This window comes from Nerophis lumbriciformis, linkage group LG15 (genome assembly GCF_033978685.3).
Source record: "Nerophis lumbriciformis linkage group LG15, RoL_Nlum_v2.1, whole genome shotgun sequence".
Lineage (NCBI taxonomy): Eukaryota > Metazoa > Chordata > Actinopteri > Syngnathiformes > Syngnathidae > Nerophis > Nerophis lumbriciformis.
In genome coordinates, this window is record NC_084562.2 from 37683557 (window position 1) to 37704149 (window position 20593).

The 20593-nt window shown below is 41.5% G+C and overlaps 1 protein-coding gene across 3 annotated transcripts in view; it reads right to left on the bottom strand.

The window, feature by feature from the left end:
* arfgap2 (ADP-ribosylation factor GTPase activating protein 2) overlaps positions 1 to 17670 on the bottom strand; it is a 39274-nt gene extending 21604 nt beyond the window's left edge. For all 3 annotated transcript variants that reach the window (XM_061975173.1, XM_061975172.1, XM_061975171.1), the window contains exons 1-5: positions 17529 to 17670; positions 12321 to 12439; positions 8666 to 8738; positions 8387 to 8518; positions 7021 to 7101 (exon numbers count right to left, since the gene is read on the bottom strand). In XM_061975173.1, coding sequence (XP_061831157.1) covers positions 7021 to 7101; positions 8387 to 8518; positions 8666 to 8738; positions 12321 to 12439; positions 17529 to 17624 — 501 coding nt within the window. In that variant the 5' untranslated portion in view covers positions 17625 to 17670. The remainder of the gene's footprint in view (positions 1 to 7020; positions 7102 to 8386; positions 8519 to 8665; positions 8739 to 12320; positions 12440 to 17528) is intronic.
* Positions 17671 to 20593: the final 2923 nt, after the last annotated feature.

A 20593-nucleotide genomic window follows, 5' to 3' on the forward strand; every position in this document is an offset into this window, starting at 1 on the left:
ACGCCGTACCGATCCGCCTGTCAATCTCACGATCCACTCTTCCCTCACTCGTGAACAAGACTCCGAGGTACTTGAACTCCTCCACTTGGGGCAAGATCTCCTCCCCAACCCGGAGATGGCACTCCACCCTTTTCCGGGAGAGAACCATGGACTCGGACTTGGAGGTGCTGATTCCCATCCCAGTCGCTTCACACTTGGCTGCGAACCGATCCAGTGAGAGCTGAAGATCTTGGCCGGAGGAAGCCATCAGGACCACATCATCTGCAAATAGCAGTGACCAAATCCTGCAGCCACCAAACCAGATCCCCTCAACGCCCTGACTGAACCTACAAATTCTGTCCATAAAGGTTATGAACAGAATCGGTGACAAAGGGCAGCCTTGGCGGCGTCCAACCCTCACTGGAAACGTGTCCGACTTACTGCCGGCAATGCGGACCAAGCTCTGACACTGATTATACAGGGAGCGAACTGCCACAATAAGACAGTCCGTTACCCCATACTCTCTGAGCACTCCCCACAGGACTTCCCGGGGTACACGGTCGAATGCCTTCTCCAAGTCCACAAAGCACATGTAGACTGGTTGGGCAAACTCCCATGCACCCTCAAGGACCCTGCCGAGAGTATAGAGCTGGTCCACAGTTCCACGACCAGGACGAAAACCACACTGTTCCTCCTGAATCCGAGGTTCGACTATCCGGCGTAGCCTCCTCTCCAGTACACCTGAATAGACCTTACCGGGAAGGCTGAGGAGTGTGATCCCACGATAGTTGGAACACACCCTCCGGTTCCCCTTCTTAAAGAGAGGAACCACCACCCCGGTCTGCCAATCCAGAGGTACCGCCCCCGATGTCCACGCGATGTTGCAGAGTCTTGTCAACCAAGACAGCCCCACAACATCCAGAGCCTTAAGGAACTCCGGGCGGGTCTCATCCACCCCCGGGGCCTTGCCACCGAGGAGCTTTTTAACTACCTCGGCAACCTCAGCCCCAGAAATAGGAGAGCCCACAACAGATTCCCCAGGCCCTGCTTCCTTATAGGAAGACGTGCTGGTAGGATTGAGGAGGTCTTCGAAGTATTCCCTCCACCGATCCACAACATCCGCAGTCGAGGTCAGCAGAGCACCATCCCCACCATACACGGTGTTGACACTGCACTGCTTCCCCTTCGTGAGGCGGCGGATGGTGGTCCAGAATTGCTTCGAAGCCGTCCGGAAGTCTTTTTCCATGGCCTCCCCGAACTCCTCCCATGTCCGAGTTTTTGCCTCCACGACCGCTGAAGCCGCACACCGCTTGGCCTGTCGGTACCTGTCTGCTGCCTCAGGAGTCCCATGAGCCAAAAGAACCCGATAGGACGCCTTCTTCAGCCTGACGGCATCCCTCACCGCCGGCGTCCACCAACGGGTTCTAGGATTACCGCCACGACAGGCACCAACTACCTTGCGGCCACAGCTCCAATCGGCCGCCTCGACAATAGAGGTACGGAACATTGTCCACTCGGACTCAATGTCCAGCACCTCCCTCGTGACATGTTCAAAGTTCTTCCGGAGGTGGGAATTGAAACTCTCTCTGACAGGAGACTCTGCCAGGCGTTCCCAGCAAACCCTCACAATGCGTTTGGGCCTGCCAGGTCTGTCCGGCATCCTCCCCCACCATCGCAGCCAACTCACCACCAGGTGGTGATCGGTAGAAAGCTCCGCCCCTCTCTTCACCCGAGTGTCCAAAACATGAGGCCGCAAATCCGATGACACAACTACAAAGTCGATCATGGAACTGCGGCCTAGGGTGTCCTGGTGCCAAGTGCACATATGGACACCCTTATGTTTGAACATGGTGTTTGTTATCGACAATCTGTGACGAGCACAAAAGTCCAATAACAGAACACCACTCGGGTTCAGATCCGGGCGGCCATTCTTCCCAATCACACCTCTCCAGGTTTCACTGTCGCTGCAGACATGAGCGTTGAAGTCCCCCAGTAGAACGAGGGAATCACCCGGGGGAGCACTCTCCAGTACTCCCTCGAGTGAATCCAAAAAGGGTGGGTACTCTGAGCTGCTGTTTGGCGCGTAAACGCAAACAACAGTCAGGACCCGTCCCCCCACCCGAAGGCGGAGGGAAGCTACCCTCTCGTCCACCGGGTTGAACTCCAACGTGCAGGCTTTGAGCCGAGGGGCAACAAGAATTGCCACCCCAGCCCGTCGCCTCTCACTGCCGGCAACGCCAGAGTGGAAGAGAGTCCAGCCCCTCTCAAGAGAAGTGGTTCCAGAGCCCTTGCTGTGCGTCGAAGTGAGTCCGACTATATCTAGCCGGAACTTCTCCACCTCACGCACTAGCTCAGGCTCCTTCCCCCCCAGCGAAGTGACGTTCCACGTCCCAAGAGCCAGCTTATGTAGCCGAGGATCGGACCGCCAAGTGCCCTGCCCTCGGCTGCCGCCCAGCTCACACTGCACCCGACCTCTATGGCCCCTGCTATGGGTGGTGAGCCCATTGGAGGGGGGACCCACGTTGCCTCTTCGGGCTGTGCCCGGCCGGGCCCCATGGGGACAGGCGCTCGCCATCGTGCCCCACCTCCGGGCCTGGCTCCAGAGGGGGGCCCCGGTGACCCGCGTCCGGGCGAGGGAAATCTGGGTCCTTGGTTTGTGTTCTTCATCGAGGTCTTCGAGCTGCTCTTTGTCTGATCCCTCACCTAGGACCAGTTTGCCTTGGGAGACCCTACCAGGGGGCATAGAAACCCCCGGACAACATAGCTCCTAGGATCATTGGGACACGCAAACTCCTCTACCACGGTAAGGTGGAAGCTCAGAGAGGAGGCAACACAGCATTCCTTCTCCTCCAAACACAACAAGTTGAGTTTTTACCAAAAAGTTATATTTTGGTTTCATCTGACCACATGGCATTCCCCCAATACTCTTCTGAATCATCCGAATGCTCTCTAGCAAACTTCAGATGGACCTGGACATGTACTGGCTAAAGCGGGGGGACACGTCTGGCACTGCAGGATTCGCGTCCCTGGCGGTGTAGCGTGTTACGGATGATAGCCTTTGTTACTTTGGTCCCAGCTCTCTGCAGGTCATTCACTAGGTCCCTTGTGTGATTCTGGGATTTTTGCTCACCGTTTTTGTGATCATTTTGACCCCACGGGGTGGGATCTTTCATGGAGCCCCAGATCGAAGGAGGTAATCTTGTATGTCTTCCATTTTCTAATAATTGCTCCCACAGTTGATTTCTTCACACCAAGCTGCTTACCTATTGCAGAATCAGTCTTCCCAGCCAGATGCAGGTCTACAATTTTGTTTTTGGTGCCCTTTGAAATCTCTTTGGTCTTGGCCAAAGTGGAGTTTGGAGTGTGACTGTTTGAGGTTGTGGACAGGTGTCTTTTATACTGATAACGAGGCCAAACAGGTGCCATTAATACAGGTAATGAGTAGAGGACAGAGGAGCTACTTAAACAAGAAGCTACAGGTTTGTGAAAGCCAGGAATGCTTGTTTGTAGGTGACCAAATACTTAATTTAAAGAGGAATTTACTAATTAATTAATTAAAAAATCCTACAATGTGATTTCCTGGATTATCCCCCACCCCTTCTGTCTCACATAGTTGAAGTTTACCTATGATTAAAATTACAGGCCTCTCATCTTTTTAGGTGGGAGAACTTGCACAATTGGTGGCTGATTAAATACTTTTTTGCCCCACTGTATATGTAACGCCATTATATAGAGGATTCAAATAATTCTGATATCTACTGTAAATCAATACACTAACTTAAATCATAGTCAAAATTTTAAGGCAAAACCTGTTTATTATTTATTCCAACTCCGTCTGCGGTCTCATTCAGAATGCCTGTGTCCTTGTGCAGATCCAGTTTACACAGCTATTTTTACACGTATTTGGTAATCGCAATGAAATTGAAGAGAGAGGTTTACCAAACATGTAAAAATACAGTACAACCTGCTATACAGCCCAATTCTCGGGGGGGAATCACTAATAATGATTATGGATGTGCTTGCGCGCACACACACACACACACACACACACACGTACGCACAAGCACACACAAACACAAACAACACTTTTTTCACCAAACAGCGAGCGTTGATTATGAAAAATGTAGGATTTACAACGTTATCAGGAAATAAAATATTAGAGACACTTCAGTTTGCATTAAATGAAACAAGCTAGACCTAACAGCCAACACATTTTTTAAATTGTTACTAAACCCCATCCCACTCCAAATCTAATACTGACGACTCTATACTATGAAGTATAAACGATAAAACATTGTATATTGAAAGTATGTGAAAGTTTGACTCCTATCGTGTTTACTTCCGGGACAACCTCTTTATAGTTTTGTAATGAATCAGAAATATCAAACGACTAAAATGCGACACGGAGAGAGTGTGTTTTTTCATATTACCATTCATGATTTGTAAATGTAATGTTGAATTGTGTATGGTGCTTAGACATTTAAATAATATCCATAAAGTTCGGTGGACAGATTGTGTGCCACTAGTGTAAACTTTCTATGTTGGTTATGGTTTATTTGCATTTTGAGCGGGAAAGGTTGTTAAAAAGATATGCTATGAAGATATGCTAAGCTTAAGAAACTGTAAAATAACACTCATGGATGTTGACTACCAGTACTAACATCGTTCACAAGATGACGGCATGTTTACAATGACAGAACTGTAATGTTATAAAAATCTACCTCCTGGTATTCCGCGGGCCAGACGTCAAATTTGACTTGGAAAGTCCTGTGGGTCAGACTGATGACGCTGGCGGGCCGCATTTGGCCCGTATGTCGTAGTTTGGAGACCCTGATATACTATGAAGCTGATTATTTGATTGAAAGGCAGCTCAGGCCCAGCGAAGCCGACGCTGTTTCTGGGTGTTGTTGATAAACGGTTTTCGCCTTGCATAGGAGAGTTTTAAATTGCACTTACAGATGTAGCGACCAATTGTAGTTACTGACAGAGGGTTTCTGAAGTGTTCCTGAGCCCATGTGGTGATATCCTTTACACACTGATGTCACTTGTTGATGCAGTACAGCCTGAGGGATCGAAGGTCACGGGCTTAGCTGCTTACGTGCAGTGATTTCTCCAGATTCTCTGAACCCTTTGATGATATTATGGACCTTAGATGGTGAAATCCCTTGCAATAGCTGGTTGAGAAAGGTTTTTCTTAAACTGTTCAACAATTTGCCCACGCATTTTTTGACAAAGTGGTGACCCTCGCCCCATCCTTGTTTGTGAATGACAGAGCATTTCATGGAATCTACTTTTATACCCAATCATGGCACCCACCTGTTCCCAATTTGCCTGTTCGCCTGTGGGATGTTCCAAATAAGTGTTTGATGAGCATTCCTCAACTTTATCAGTATTTATTGCCACCTTTCCCAACTTCTTTGTCATGTGTTGCTGGCATCAAATTCTAAAGTTAATGATTATTTGCAAAAAAAAAATGTTTATCAGTTTGAACATCAAATATGTTGTCTTTGTAGCATATTCAACTGAATATGGGTTGAAAATGATTTGCAAATCATTGTATTCCGTTTATATTTACATCTAACACAATTTCCCAACTCATATGGAAACGTGGTTTGTAGAAACGGGACTAATTTGTGTGCTTCATGGGTACATAACTGTAGGTGTCAGAATGCTTACCGTTTCGTTGAGGATCAAATACTAATTTCCTTCAATAAAATACTAATTAACTTTTTTTTTTGATTTGCAAATCATTGTATTCCGTTTATATTTACATCTAACACAATTTCCCAACTCATATGGAAACGGGGTTTGTAGTTCCTGTGCCATAAGTTGCCTACGCCTGCTATAAACCGTCATTATACTGATAAGTTATTTTTGGCAGAACCTACAAGAAACGAGAACAAACTTACACTGGCAGTGCAGGCGCTTATATGCACCTATGAAGAGACACGTAAGTATGCTACATTAGCTTAAAATGGCAGCAGGACAAAGCAGAGAACTGTTACCACCCAAAAAGCAGAGGCAGTGAGGGAACATTTCAGATACCTAAAAAAGGACCAGCGAGTCACTGAAGACAAAGGCCCAACCATTTGCAAAACTGCCCAAAAGATAGTTGCTAAGCTGCTACGTTAAATATGGTGAAGCATTTGCAAGATCCCCACCCTGCTTTCCACGTATAAGTAAGGCATAATAACCAAGTTAAATTGAGTTAGTGTTTTGATCATATCTATTTACACACTTTGGAAGTCTTTCGGTGTCATACATCAGATATATATAATACCGTATTTTTCGGACTATAAGTCGCAGTTTTTTTCATAGTTTAGGGCTCCAGTGCGACTTATATATGTTTTTTTCCTTCTTTATTATGCATTTTCGGCAGGTGCGACTTATACTCCGGTGCGACTTATACGCCGAAAAATACGGTAATAACTTCAATATAGAGGCAACTTGTTTTTCCACTCTACTGGTACTTTAACGTTAGAGATTGCTTCTTCCGGTCTGTGTTGAATAAACTGTAGGCATTGTAAGTTAATATAGCAAAAGTAAAACAACATCAGGATATTTAGGAGCAGAGGTGACTTTTTGTTTTTATTTCCAATGTTATTTGATTACTGTTATTGTCGACAGCGATAAACAACATCAAAATGTCTACGATATGTCTATGTGATTGTTTATTTTATTTGTTGTCTTATAAATAAATGCATAATAATAGTGATCATTGTAAAACCACAACTATTACTCAAGACTATAATCCTATGGTTAATATCTATAATCGTTGCATCCCTACATGGTTGCATCTACAATTTTCCTCTAGTCAGCTTCAGACTGTATATTTGGTAACAATTTAAAATGTATTTAACATGGATGTCTCAATTAAAAAAAACTGTGTTGATCTATACCTGAAATCAGCTGTAGTAATACTACTTCTGTTGTTAGTTTGGCTATGAGCAGCCAAAATTGGACTTTATGCATTATTTGCCAAGTTACCTCAAAAACTATGCTTGTATTCATCATTTATCATGCAGAATTTACCCCAATTACCTGTGTGTGTTCTGCAAAAAAGTCGGTCTCTTTCTTTTCAGGTGCTGCTGGAGTGCTTCCCCCCGAAGAGTCGATCGATAGCTGCAGAAGGAAAGATGTACGTATTTCGTTTTTTTTGGATGAGAGTGAGCACAGCATAGAAATATATATAGAAGACTAAATACGTGAGAACTGTAGCTGCTTGCCAAGTAATAAAATAAATGAACGTCCTGATTTAATTTTCTTGCCTTCTACCCACATAATGCCCAGACACTTTAAACTTGCAGCTCAAAGATGTGTGTCTAAACCTGCACATTCATATATTTGGCTGAGAGTGTTACCAGCCATACTATGTGGACATCATACTCTCTTTTAACTTATTCATCTCTTTGATTATTTCTTCCTTTTAGCTAGTTACTCTGTGCTGTAATCCGGTTCCAGTTAGACTTCTGTTAAAGTGTACAAAGCATTTATTCTTGTGTCACTACTTCACATTCCAGCTAGCTTTTCGCCATGGCTTGCATAGGATAGCCTTCTCCATATGTTGATTGATTGATTAATTGATTGAGACTTTTATTTGTAGATTGCACAGTACAGTACATATTCCGTACAATTGACCACTAAATGGTAACACCCGAATAAGTTTTTCAACTTGTCGGGGTCCACGTTAATCAATTCATGGTATAAATATATACTATCAGCATAATACAGTCATCACACAAGTTAATCATCAGAGTATATACATTGAATCATTTACATTATTTACAATCCGGGGGGTGGGATGTGGAAGGGGTTGGGGCGGGGGGGTTTAGGTTTAGTTGATGTCCGCATTAGTTCTGCATTTTAGAACCCATCCATCCATTTTCTACCGCTTGTACCTTTTGAGGTCGAGGGGGGTGCTGGAGCCTATCTCAGCTGCATTCGGGCGGAAGACAGTGTACACCCTGGACAAGTCGCCACCTCATCACAGGGCCAACACAGATAGACAACATTCACACTCACATTCAAACACTGAGCCAATTTAGTGTTGCCAATCAACCAATCCCCAGGGCATGTCTTTGGAGGTGGGAGGAAGCCGGAGTACATGTTTCTATTAATTTAACATACATAAATAATCAGTATTTGTACATAATTTAGAATTGCCCACATTCCAATTGTGTCGATGCTAGTACACACCCTGTGGACTCTGAACATGACCTGGTAATGTTGCTGACACACTGATAATCACTTGATCTATCTATTTATCTCTTTAACCTTTGATACAGGAAAAGAGTTTTAATGATGGCTTTGACATACAAAATAGGACAGATGTTCTGACTATAGAAGAAGTGTTGGTAAATAACGAAGCCTTTATCTATCTAATTGTGTGTGCTGGACTGATACTCACATCTGTTCCATACTTTGACAATGCAGCATTCGCTAGCTGACGAATCTTCTCTCGGTACATTTGGGCAGCACGACTATTATACTTGGCATTGGTGTCATTAGTGGAGCAGCCATGTTGGCGGAAGAATGCAGTCTTCAAACAGGAAGACAAGGTGGGTTATGTCAAGTATGCGAAACACAGACAAAATAAAACTATAATACAGACAATCAAAAGTATACATCTTTTTAATTCTACTTTATTCCGGGCCGACTTTTACTTGTTTGTCCTGTGTTGACTTACTGCATTGGCATTGCCCCCAACCTGCATACATCTAAGCTGAAACCAGTTCCAGTTGGAATCCAGCTCAGTGGATCTAAAGACAAAAAAGAGAAGTCAAGATTGTAACAGGTAACAGGTATATTGATCATAGTAGTAACAGTAGAACATCGGTTTTCGTCCACCCCACTTTTGTGGGTTTGGTTTTTGATGACAATTTTCACCAAAAGTTTGCCCATATTTTGTACACCGTCTTAGTTATCGTACAGCCAAACACTGTGAAAAACAATCCTTCCTTGGACTTGAGTGTCCAAAAATAGAATCCCACGCATTGGTGAGTCTGTCTTGTTGGAATAGCCGCTAAACTATGACATAAAAAGACGGCCTCATTGCCATATTTCTACTTGGTTTAAGGAAACAAAAGAGAAAGTAGGATAAAGTAGTATTTATCTAATCGTGGCATGCACACACTATCATCGATGTGCGACATGCAGTGACAAAATGCTTGTAAAAGCAGCTTTTTTTGCTGCTCTGTATCAATCCGAGAGTGGGCAGGTGTACTTAATGTTGAGACCGGTGAATCTATACATATAAAATATAGCATTGTTTAGTAAGTTTACTTTTGACCATACCTTTTGACCCATACTATACATTTAATACACATGAGCCAGAGGCATACGCAGAAAGTGAGTTATCAATAGGACACCTAAGGTTATCCAATACATTGTATCTACACCAAAGAATGTGTTAAATGTAGATTACAGTAGAATCATCATAAATCACCTTTAATGGTCATTTGTGTATGGAAGGGAATAATTGGATTTGCATTATTTATTTTTGAAAAAATTACTTTGGTTTTCATACTACTACTACTTCCGCTATGGAACTATTATTAGTGTATATATATATATATATATATATATATATATATATATATATATATATATATAATAATTATTGTTGCTTATGATGAATATGGAAATGTACAAAACCCAAAACCAGTGAAGTTGGCATGTTGTGTAAATCGTCAATAAAAACAGAATACAATGATTTGCAAATCCTTTTCAACCTATATTCAATTGAATACACTGCAAAGACAAGATACTAAACGTTCGAACTGGTAAATTTTGTTATTTTTTGCAAATATTAGCTCATTTGGAATTTGATGCCTGCAACATGTTTAAAAAAAGCTGGCACAAGTGGCAAAAAAGACTGAAAATGTTGAGGAATGCTCATCAAACACTTATTTGGGACATCCCACAGGTGAACAGGCTACTTAAAAACAGGTGGGTGCCATAATTGGGTATACAACAGCTTCCAAGAAATGCTCAGTCATTCACAAACAAGGATGGGGCAAGGGTCACCACTTTGTGAACAAATGTGTGAGCAAATTGTCCAACAGTTTAAGAACAGCATTTCTCAACAAGCTATTGCAAGGAATTTAGGGATTTCACCATCTATGGTCCGTAATAGGGCTGGGCGATATATCGAGTTTTTGAACAAGATATGAATTAAGAAAATATCGTAATATCGATATTATTTATTTCACGTTAAAATGACCAAACGCCGCTTATTTGTTGTGTTCCTTGTTCTCCCCCGCTCCTCAATCCCTCTCATGGGCTACTAAACCCCTACCCTTCCAAGATGTGCGTGCACGTATAAGAACATCCATGTTTGGTTGGTTGTTTACTATGATGAGTCACGATTGGTTGAGATTAGGCCAATCAGAGGCAAGATAGGGCGGGTCATGGAACTAGGAAATGAAATCACAACAGACAGAAGAGAAGAGGGAATATTCAAGCGGGCGATTTATTAAAAAAAACTAGTGGAAGATGGCAGATAGATTCTCTTCTTAAGATGTTTCTTTTAGCGATGTAGACGACGTCCAGGAAACCCACAATGTGTCTACTTGGCCACATTTGGACAAATGTATGCATCTGGATAAATCATTAATTTGAGTTGTTTACCATGTAAGTCCAAATCAAAACTGTTCACCAGTTGCCAAGCTGCCAAATATGTATTATTTGCACAGCTATGTTATTTATTTTATGTAGAAAGAATATTTTTCTATTATATTTATGTTATGTAATTCTGTGCTACTTAAACAGTTTATTTTCTGTGCTATTAATACCCATCTTCACTAACTGGGTTAATAAAAGTGCCACTGACTGTTCACAGTACAGTTGTCATTCACTTCAATTTCAGTGAATCTCGCTCAAAAATGAATATCTTTATATGCATACTTTCACGGGAAAATATATCGATATATATATCGAATACCGAGTTTAGGTAAAAATATATCGAGATATACTTTTTCGTCCATATCAACCAGCCCTATGCCGTAATATCATCAAAAGGTTCAGAGAAGCTGGAGAAATCACTGCACGTAAGCGGCAAGGCTGAAAACCAACATTGAATGCCAGGGATCCCTCAGGCGGTACTGCATCAAAAAGCGACACCAGTGTGTAAAGGATATCACCACATGGGCTCAGGAACACTTCAGAAAACCACTGTCAGTAACTACAGTTTGTCGCTACATTTGTAAGTTCAAGTTAAAACTCTATGCAACGCGAAAACCATTTTTCAACAACACCCAGAAACACCTTCGCTTGGCCTGAGCTCATCTAAGATGGACTGATGCAAAGTGTAAAAGTGTTCTGTGGTCTGACGAGTCCACATTTCAAATTGTTTTTGGAAACTGTGAACGTCGTGTCCTCCGGACCAAAGAGGAAAAGAACCATCTGGGACTGTTCTAGGCGCAAAGTTAAAAAACCAGCATCTGTGATGGTATGGGGGTGTATTAGTGCCCAAGTCATGGGTAACTTACACATAAGTGAAGGTTAATGCTGAAAGGTACATGCAGGTTTTGGAGCAACATATGTTGCCACCCAAGCAACGTCTTTTTCATGGACACCCCTGCTTATTTCAGCAAGACAATGCCAAGCCACATTCTGCACGTGTTACAACAGCGTGGCTTCGTAGTAAACGAGTGCGGGTCCTAGACTGGCCTGCCATCCAGACATGTCTCCCATTGAAAATGTCTGCCGCATTATGAAGCGTGAAATACGACAACGGAGACCCCAGACTGTTGAACAACTTAAGCTGTACATCAAGCAAGAATTTGAAAGAATTCCACCTGAAAAGCTTCAAAAATTGGTCTCTTCATTTCCCAAAGGAGTGTTGTTAAAAGGAAAGGCCATGTAATAGTGGTAAAAAAAAATGCCCCTGTGCCAACTTTTTTGCAATGTGTTGCTGCCAATACATTCTAAGTTAATGATTATTTGCAAAAACAAATTACGTTTCTCAGTTCGAACATTTAATATATTGTCTTTGCAGTCTATTCAATAGAATATACATTGAAAAGGATTTGCAAATCATTGTATTTTGTTTTTATATACGATTTACACATCGTGCCAACTTCACTGGTTTTGGGTTTTGTATGTATTGCTTGTATTTTTTTAACTGAAAAAATAATCTGAACTGAACCAATAGGATTATTTTTTGTCTGACCTTTTGGAATGGATTACAAAGAAAAAACAAGGTACGAAAGAACTTTCAAACAAAATGCATGATGTTTGAGTTCTTTATGCACCATCTCAACTCAGCCCAGTATAGCGTTCTTCCTAGTTTTCCACGAACAGTTGATGAAGCACACACTATGGCCATGACTGTAGGCTACCTGATGAAACTGAGGTGCACTCCCAGGGAGCGGTGGATTCCAGAGCAGTCAATGCACAAGAAGACCCCATAGGAAATACTCGCCCAACTGGGGTTTTTGGCTGCGCAGTCAAAACATACCTGTGCAAGAACAATATGTGCATTAGCAAGTTAAATATCGTTGAGATACTTTAAAACAACAAACACTGAAACGTTAATTACACTTTTGTAGAAGTACATGAACCTTATTGTATGACATTTAAATACAACATAATTCTGAGATGTATTCCTTTATAAATAATCTGTGTGCTCTTTGCTATAATTTTAATGGTGGTCTGTGTCTTTGGTCTGTTCACGTTTGTGTTCAAGTGACCCACAACACTCCATAGTTAACTTAGACTTGGTCCGCTTGTTTGGTGCCCACCAGCGTTTTGTAGATTGCGTTTCCACATGAACCACGCTAACAGAGAAACTCCCCAGAGTTTGTTTTAACCGAACCAATAATGACAATTGTTAACGCAACCTTAAAAAACAATGAAGTAAGAGTAATGATGCTAATTTTGAAATAATGGTGACCAATGAAGCGAAATCATACAACAACAATTGTTGAGCATTAGAATTAATCAAATATGATGAACGATATACTGTATGATGTAAAAGATGACAACAATAAAAATAAAAATAAATTTGTGTTTACAATTATTTTTTTCCAAAAACAGGTCTTGAAAAAGAGGGGTCGGGTCGTCTGGTATTCAGGGTTGTTGTATAATTGGATCGGTATGGTAATTGCTCTTGTCCGAGAGATATTAACTTAACAAAATGAAAAGTATTGAGTCACCATCGTTACAATTCTGGACAGGACAGTACAGGATTTAGGGCATTCTTGAGGCCAACAAAGTTGTGCGATTGCGTTAAAGTGAAAGTACAAAGTACAAACATCGATACAGCTGTACAGTGATCAACTTGATCCCAAAAAGAAAGAAAATAATGTAGGCAAACTGACGTTAATTGGACAAGGAGAAATGCTATCATCTTGATTTACCAGCGACATCGGACTGTTGCACCCAGTAAGAAGAAATGTATTTAATGAACTATTTTGTGCGTGTGATGTACAGTACAAGACACATTTATAAGTAGTTAATCTTATTTTTAAATGTAATAATAATAATATTAATTAAACACAATTGCAAACACTGAACTAAAAGTAGGTGAAAATGTCGCCAACGTGAAATACACAACAGGTTAGGGCTGGGCGATATATCGATATACTCAATATATCGCGGGTTTGTCTCTGTGCGATATAGAAAATTACTATATCGTGATATTCGAGTATACGTTCTCAGGCAGTTGCTCATAGCTGCGGGGCATTAAACTGCATGCGTTTCTCACGCTTTCCTGTCTCTCCTTCTCACAGAAACTTAAAACAAGCGAACCTTCTTACATACGTCACATACTGTCACGTGAGCAACGTCACACGCTCTCGCGGAGCAGACAGGTAGCGACATGGTAACGTTAGCTGTGATGCTAACAGCTTACGGTGTGGTTTGAGTGGTAATACGAAAGAAAGAAGGTGCGAATCTGGTAACAAATGGAAGAATAATTAATTCCCAAGAAAAACAGCACGGGGTCCATCGTCTGACGGTGGTTTGGCTTCAAGCGGGAATATGTCTTTACATGTCAACATCTCCGTTCGGTGCCACACCAACTAAATGCCGAAGGAACTATTTCCACATCAACACCGTGGGACATATACAATTTGATATGTAGCTCATTTTTATGTGACACGTATTAAAATATATTGTGTGACATAATGTTTTAAACTATTGTAGTGGCGTTCCGTACAAAAAGTGCACTTTAATTTAGTGTTGTTTTGATAAGTCATCTTAGCAACACCATGCACAAAAGTGCACTAATAACTTGTTTTAAAATGTCTCTGACAATCTTGCACTTTCTGTTTTGGAAATGACATGAATGTTTGTGCCACTGCTTAATAACTGTTTAATAAATACAGTTTTGGTAAATTGACTTACTTGTGGTTTCCCTCTCTGCATGAAAGTTTAAAATGAGCATATATTAATGCAGTATGAACAAGAATGTTTTAATGTAGACATATAGAATCATCATACTGGTGATTATATGTATCACGTGTTCATTCAAGGCTAAGGCAAAATATCGAGATATATATCGTGTATCGCGATATGGCCTAAAAATATTGAGATATTAAAAAAAGGCCATATCGCCCAGCCCTATAACAGATACAAAAAGAGTTGCTCAAATTGGGACGTTACCAACATTCTTCCCATCCAAATTCTGAATGAGGCTTGGAATCCATAATTGCCTCTTTTCTTTTGGCAATTGTTCTGTTTGGGCTTTTTTCTAACTTTACGCAACTGAGTAATTCCTCGTTTATCACTGTTAATTGGATCCGGACCTGGCGATTAAGAAATTTCCGCGAAGTAGGAATCAAATATAAATCAAATATTTTTATAGTTTAAACATAAAAAACCTATTTACTACCATCTAAATACGTTTTTTAAAATTACGAGAGCCCTCTAGACATGAAATTACACCCTTTAGTCACCTGACTGGTTTGGTCTCATCTAGTGGACCATACTACTGTAGTGTTGATATTTTTAGTTCATTTAGCATTTCCTTAAACATAATGTTTAAACAACACTTTAAGCCTTGCCCAGCTGTTTATTGATGTACACTATGTTTAAATAACTTTTACGGCAAATGAATGTCTGCTCTAAATATCAGTTATTGACCTCCTTGACTCCTAAAAATCGGTATTGACCCTGAAAAAAACATATCGTTCATTCGCTAATCCATACTATTAGTGTCTATGTATTTCCAGGGTAATTGTTTATGTTAACTGCATTGCACAAGCTCTTAAAAGACTCATTGATGAACTAATTATTAAAAAAAAGCTAAAGGCAACAGCTTTGACCGTGTTATATTTTTATGAGTAAAGACACATGTAAACTTTTAGAGAGCCAAAGTACATATTATGCATTAAAGGCACTTAAGGAGAGGCAGAGGATAGAGACAACTTTGGTAAAAAAATATATATTTATATATATACACTACCGTTCAAAAGTTTGGGGTCACCCAAACAATTTTGTGTTTTCCATGAAAAGTCACACTTATTCACCACCATACGTTGTGAAATGAATAGAAAATAGAGTCAAGACATTGACAAGGTTAGAAATAATGATTTGTATTTGAAATAAGATTTTTTTTACATCAAACTTTGCTTTCGTCAAAGAATCCTCCATTTGCAGCAATTACAGCATTGCAGACTTTTGGCATTCTAGCTGTTAATTTGTTGAGGTAATCTGGAAAAATTGCACCCCACGCTTCTAGAAGCAGCTCCCACAAGTTGGATTGGTTGGATGGGCACTTCTTGCGTACCATACGGTCAAGCTGCTCCCACAACAGCTCAATGGGGTTCAGATCTGGTGACTGCACTGACCACTCCATTACCGATAGAATACCAGCTGCCTGCTTCTTCTCTAAATAGTTCTTGCACAATTTGGAGGTGTGTTTTGGGTCATTGTCCTGTTGTAGGATGAAATTGGCTCCAATCAAGCGCTGTCCACTGGGTATGGCATGGCGTTGCAAAATGGAGTGATAGCCTTCCTTATTCAGAATCCCTTTTACCCTGTACAAATCTCCCACCTTACCAGCACCAAAGCAACCCCAGACCATCACATGACCTCCACCATGCTTAACAGATGGCGTCAGGCATTCTTCCAGCATCTTTTCAGTTGTTCTGCGTCTCACAAACGTTCTTCTTTGTGATCCAAACACCTCAAACTTGGATTCATCCGTCCACAACACTTTTTTCCAGTCTTCCTATGTCTGTGTTCTTTTGCCCATCTTAATCTTTTTCTTTCATTGGCCAGTCTCAGATATGGCTTTTTCTTTGCCACTCTGCCATGAAGCTCAGAATCCCGCAGCCGCCTCTTCACTGTAGATGTTGACACTGGTGTTTTGCGGGTACTATTTAATGAAGATGCCAGTTGGGGACCTGTGAGGCATCTGTTTCTCAAACTAGAGACTCTAATGTACTTATCTTCTTGCTCAGTTGTGCAACGCGGCCTCCCACTTCTTTTTCTACTCTGGTTAGAGCCTGTTTGTGCTGTCCTCTGAAGGGAGTAGTACACACCGTTGTAGGAAATCTTCAATTTCTTAGCAATTTCTCGCATGGAATAGCCTTCATTTCTAAGAACAAGAATAGACTGTCGAGTTTCAGATGAAAGTTCTCTTTTTCTGGCCATTTTGAGCGTTTAATTGACCCCACAAATGTGATGCTCCAGAAACTCATTCTGCTCAAAGGAAGGTCAGTTTTGTAGCTTCTGTAAAGAGCTAAACTGTTTTCAGATGTGTGAACATGATTGCATAAGGGTTTTCTAATCATCAATTAGCCTTCTGAGCCAATGAGCAAACACATTGTACCATTAGAACACTGGAGTGATAGTTGCTGGAAATGGGCCTCTATACACCCATGTAGATATTGCACCAAAAACCAGACATTTGCAGCTAGAATAGTCATTTACCACATTAGCAATGTATAACGTGTATTTCTTTAAAGTTAAGACTAGTTTAAAGTTATCTTCATTGAAAAGTACAGTGCTTTTCCTTCAAAAATAAGGACATTTCAATGTGACCCCAAACTTTTGAACGGTAGTGTACATACACACACACACACACACACACACACACACACACACACACACAAATAAAACATTTTGGGGGGGGGGGGGGATTCTGGCAATTCTATTGACAACGTTGTCTTTCAGGAGTAAACGGAAAATAAACCGAGTTACGTTTAAGTAGGCTACAGGATAAAATACATGTCATATACATTTAGCGATGATGATTAGTCAAAACAATAGCGGTGAATTCCTCTCAGAAATGACTAGCAACAGTGTCAAACTGGACGACTACACATTAATAACGTAACTGTATTGATTCCAAAGTTGCATCCCAAAAGCAGCCAAGTCATGACTTGATACAGCCCATGCACCTTATGTGATTAGCTTCCACGGGCAACATACATCGTATACGTGGCCTTTACCGGCAGCTAGCAGCTGTTAGCCACAGCTAGCTGTTTGACCCATGTCCTGGGCCTTGCTGCGAGGAACATGAAGATAACAAAATACCACTGACAAAATATACATCAAATGTCTGATACACGTACAACACACATGTTGTATACAATTACCTTGTTTGTCGGAATGGATCTCAGTCTTTTGAAAAGAGTAAGAATTTCAGTCTTGTTTGGTTCGGCGGCCATCTTGCAAGTAGTGACAGTTTCCATTCAATGACGTCACTACGGCAGGTAACGTGCTCCAAACCAGACGTTGTGAAAGGAAAGCGACGTTGCCATTGTATCGTTTGTTGCCAATCTATTAGATTGTTGTTCATCACCTCGTCTCAAAAAGTGATGCTGTGAAGTTTAAGTGTTAGCAACAAAATATCAACACACTGATTGGTTGCATTTTAACTAACATCTGCCCCAACACAAAAATAAATAATTAAAATTATAAAACTTTAAGCCGATAAATATGTGACATATTTGCATTTAATTTAATAGGCACAGTACATAATATTGTGCTGGAGTACCGAGGTACAATTTTGAGAGGTATGTTCTTCTAGACCTCCACCCCAGATCAAATCAAATCAAATCAAATCAACTTTATTTATAGAGCACATTTAAAATTTACCACAGGGGTAGCCAAAGTGCTGTACAATGAGCAGGTTAAAACATAAAACGAGTACCGAGCAAACACAACACAACACAAACAGAACACGATAAAAAATAAATAATTAAAATAGAATTAATAAAAACATAAAAACAGGATCACAGCAGGTGTATTATGGGGCGCCATTGCAGGATGGATATCACTCAGTGTTAAAAGCCATGGAATAAAAGTATGTTTTTAAGAGAGATTTAAAACAGGAAGAGAGGAGGCTTGTCTAACACTCAGGGGTAGGTCGTTCCAGAGCTTGGGAGCAGCAACGGCGAAAGCTCTGTCACCTCTAAGCTTCAGCCTTGTGTCAGGGACCGTCAACAGCAGCTGATCGGCTGATCTTAAGGATCGGGTGGGGCAGTAAGGCTGAAGGAGGTCGGAGAGATAGGTTGGCGCGAGGTTGTTTAGACATTTAAAAACAAATAAAAGGAGTTTAAAATGTATTCGGTAACGCACAGGGAGCCAGTGAAGGGACGCTAAAATAGGGGTGATGTGCTCACGTCTGCGGGTCTGTGTTAGCAGACGAGCAGCAGAGTTCTGCACGAGCTGCAGGCGGGCGAGGGAGGCCTGGCTAATGCCAACATAAAGGGCATTACAATAATCAAGACGAGTCGAGATAAAAGCGTGGATTAATTTCTCAAGATCATGTCTTGATAGAAGCGGTTTCACTTTCGCTATTTGGCGTAATTGATAAAAGCTTTTTTGAACGACGCTGCTGATTTGTTTTTCGAATTTAAAATCTGAGTCAAACTTTACCCCCAGGTTTGTGACAGAGTCGCTGAGATACGGGGTCAGAGTGCCGAGGTCAACGTTGGGGGAGAGAGAGCGACTTGGACCGAACAACATAACTTCTGTTTTATCTTCATTTAGGCTCAGGAAGTTAGCTGAAAGCCAGACTTTGATGTCGTGCAGGCAGTCAATAAGACGTTGAACCGTGTTATTTTGTGCCATGGGAAAATAAATCTGGCAATCATCGGCATAAAAATGAAATGCAATACTGTACTTCCTAAAAATAGAACCAAGGGGGAGAAGGTAAAGCGCAAATATCACACCTCACTCCTACCCACTTTTTCAAAGTGGGCTGGCTCAGTGGGGAGGACAGAGTAAAACAACTTGCACTGAGCCTAGTCTATAAAATTCGCTACACCTCCCTGATACCGAAGTACATGTCAAACTACTTCCTTAACGATCGCCATAACCTCAACACCAGGGGGAGCTCCACTAACCACGTTAAACCCAGATTCCGATCTAACAAAGGTCTTAACTATTCTCTTTCAACCTTTACTTATATAGCCCTAAATCATGAGTGTCTCAAAGGGCTGCACAAGCCACAAGGACATCTTCGGCTCAGATCCCACATCAGGGCAAGGAAAAACTCAACCCAATGGGACAATGAGAAACCTTGGAGGGGACCGCAGATGTGGGGACACCCCCCCCCCCCCCGATCAGAAGGCATAAGAAAAATATCTGCATTTGATTGTTTACATTTGATTATTAACAACAATCCGGGGAGGGTGTTAGTTTAGGGTTGAAGTTGCCTGGAGGTGTACTTTTATTGCGGTTTTGAAGGAGGATAGAGATGCCCTTTCTTTTATACCTGTTGGGAGCGCATTCCACATTGATGTGGCATAGAAAGAGAATGAGTTAAGACCTTTGTTAGATTGGAATCTGGGTTTAACGTGGTTAGTAGAGCTCCCCCTGGTGTTATGGTTATGGCGGTCATTTACTACATTAAGGAGGTAAATGACGTCGAGTGGATCTAGCATAATATTGTGAGAGTCCAGTCCATAGTGGATCTAACATAATAGTGTGAGAGTCCAGTCCATAGTGGATCTAACATAATAGTGTGAGAGTTCAGTCCATAGTGGATCTAACATAATAGTGAGAGTCCAGTCCATAGTAGATCTAACATAATAGTGTGAGAGTCCAGTCCATAGTGGATCTAACATAATAGTGTGAGTTCAGTCCATAGTGGATCTAACATAATAGTGTGAGAGTCCAGTCCATAGTGGATCTAGCATAATAGTGTGAGAGTCCAGTCCATAGTGGATCTAGCATAATAGTGTGAGAGTCCAGTCCATAGTGGATCTAACATAATAGTGTGAGAGTCCAGTCCATAGTGGATCTAGCATAACAGTGTGAGAGTCCAGTCCATAGTGGATCTAACATAATAGTGTGAGAGTCCAGTCCATATTGGATCTAACATAATAGTGTGAGTCTAGTCCATAGTGGATATAGCACAATATCGTGAGAGTCCAGTCCATAGTGGATCTAACATAATATTGTGAGAGTCCAGTCCATAGTGGATCTAGCATAATATTGTGAGAGTCCAGTCCATAGTGGATCTAGCATAACATTGTGAGAGTCTAGTCCATAGTGGATCTAACATAATAGTGTGAGAGACCAGTCCATAGTGGATCTAGCATAATAGGGTGAGTCTAGTCCATAGTGGATCTAGCATAATATTGTGAGAGTCCAGTCCTTAGTGGATCTAGCTTAATAGTGTGAGAGTCCAGTTCATAGTGGATCTAACATA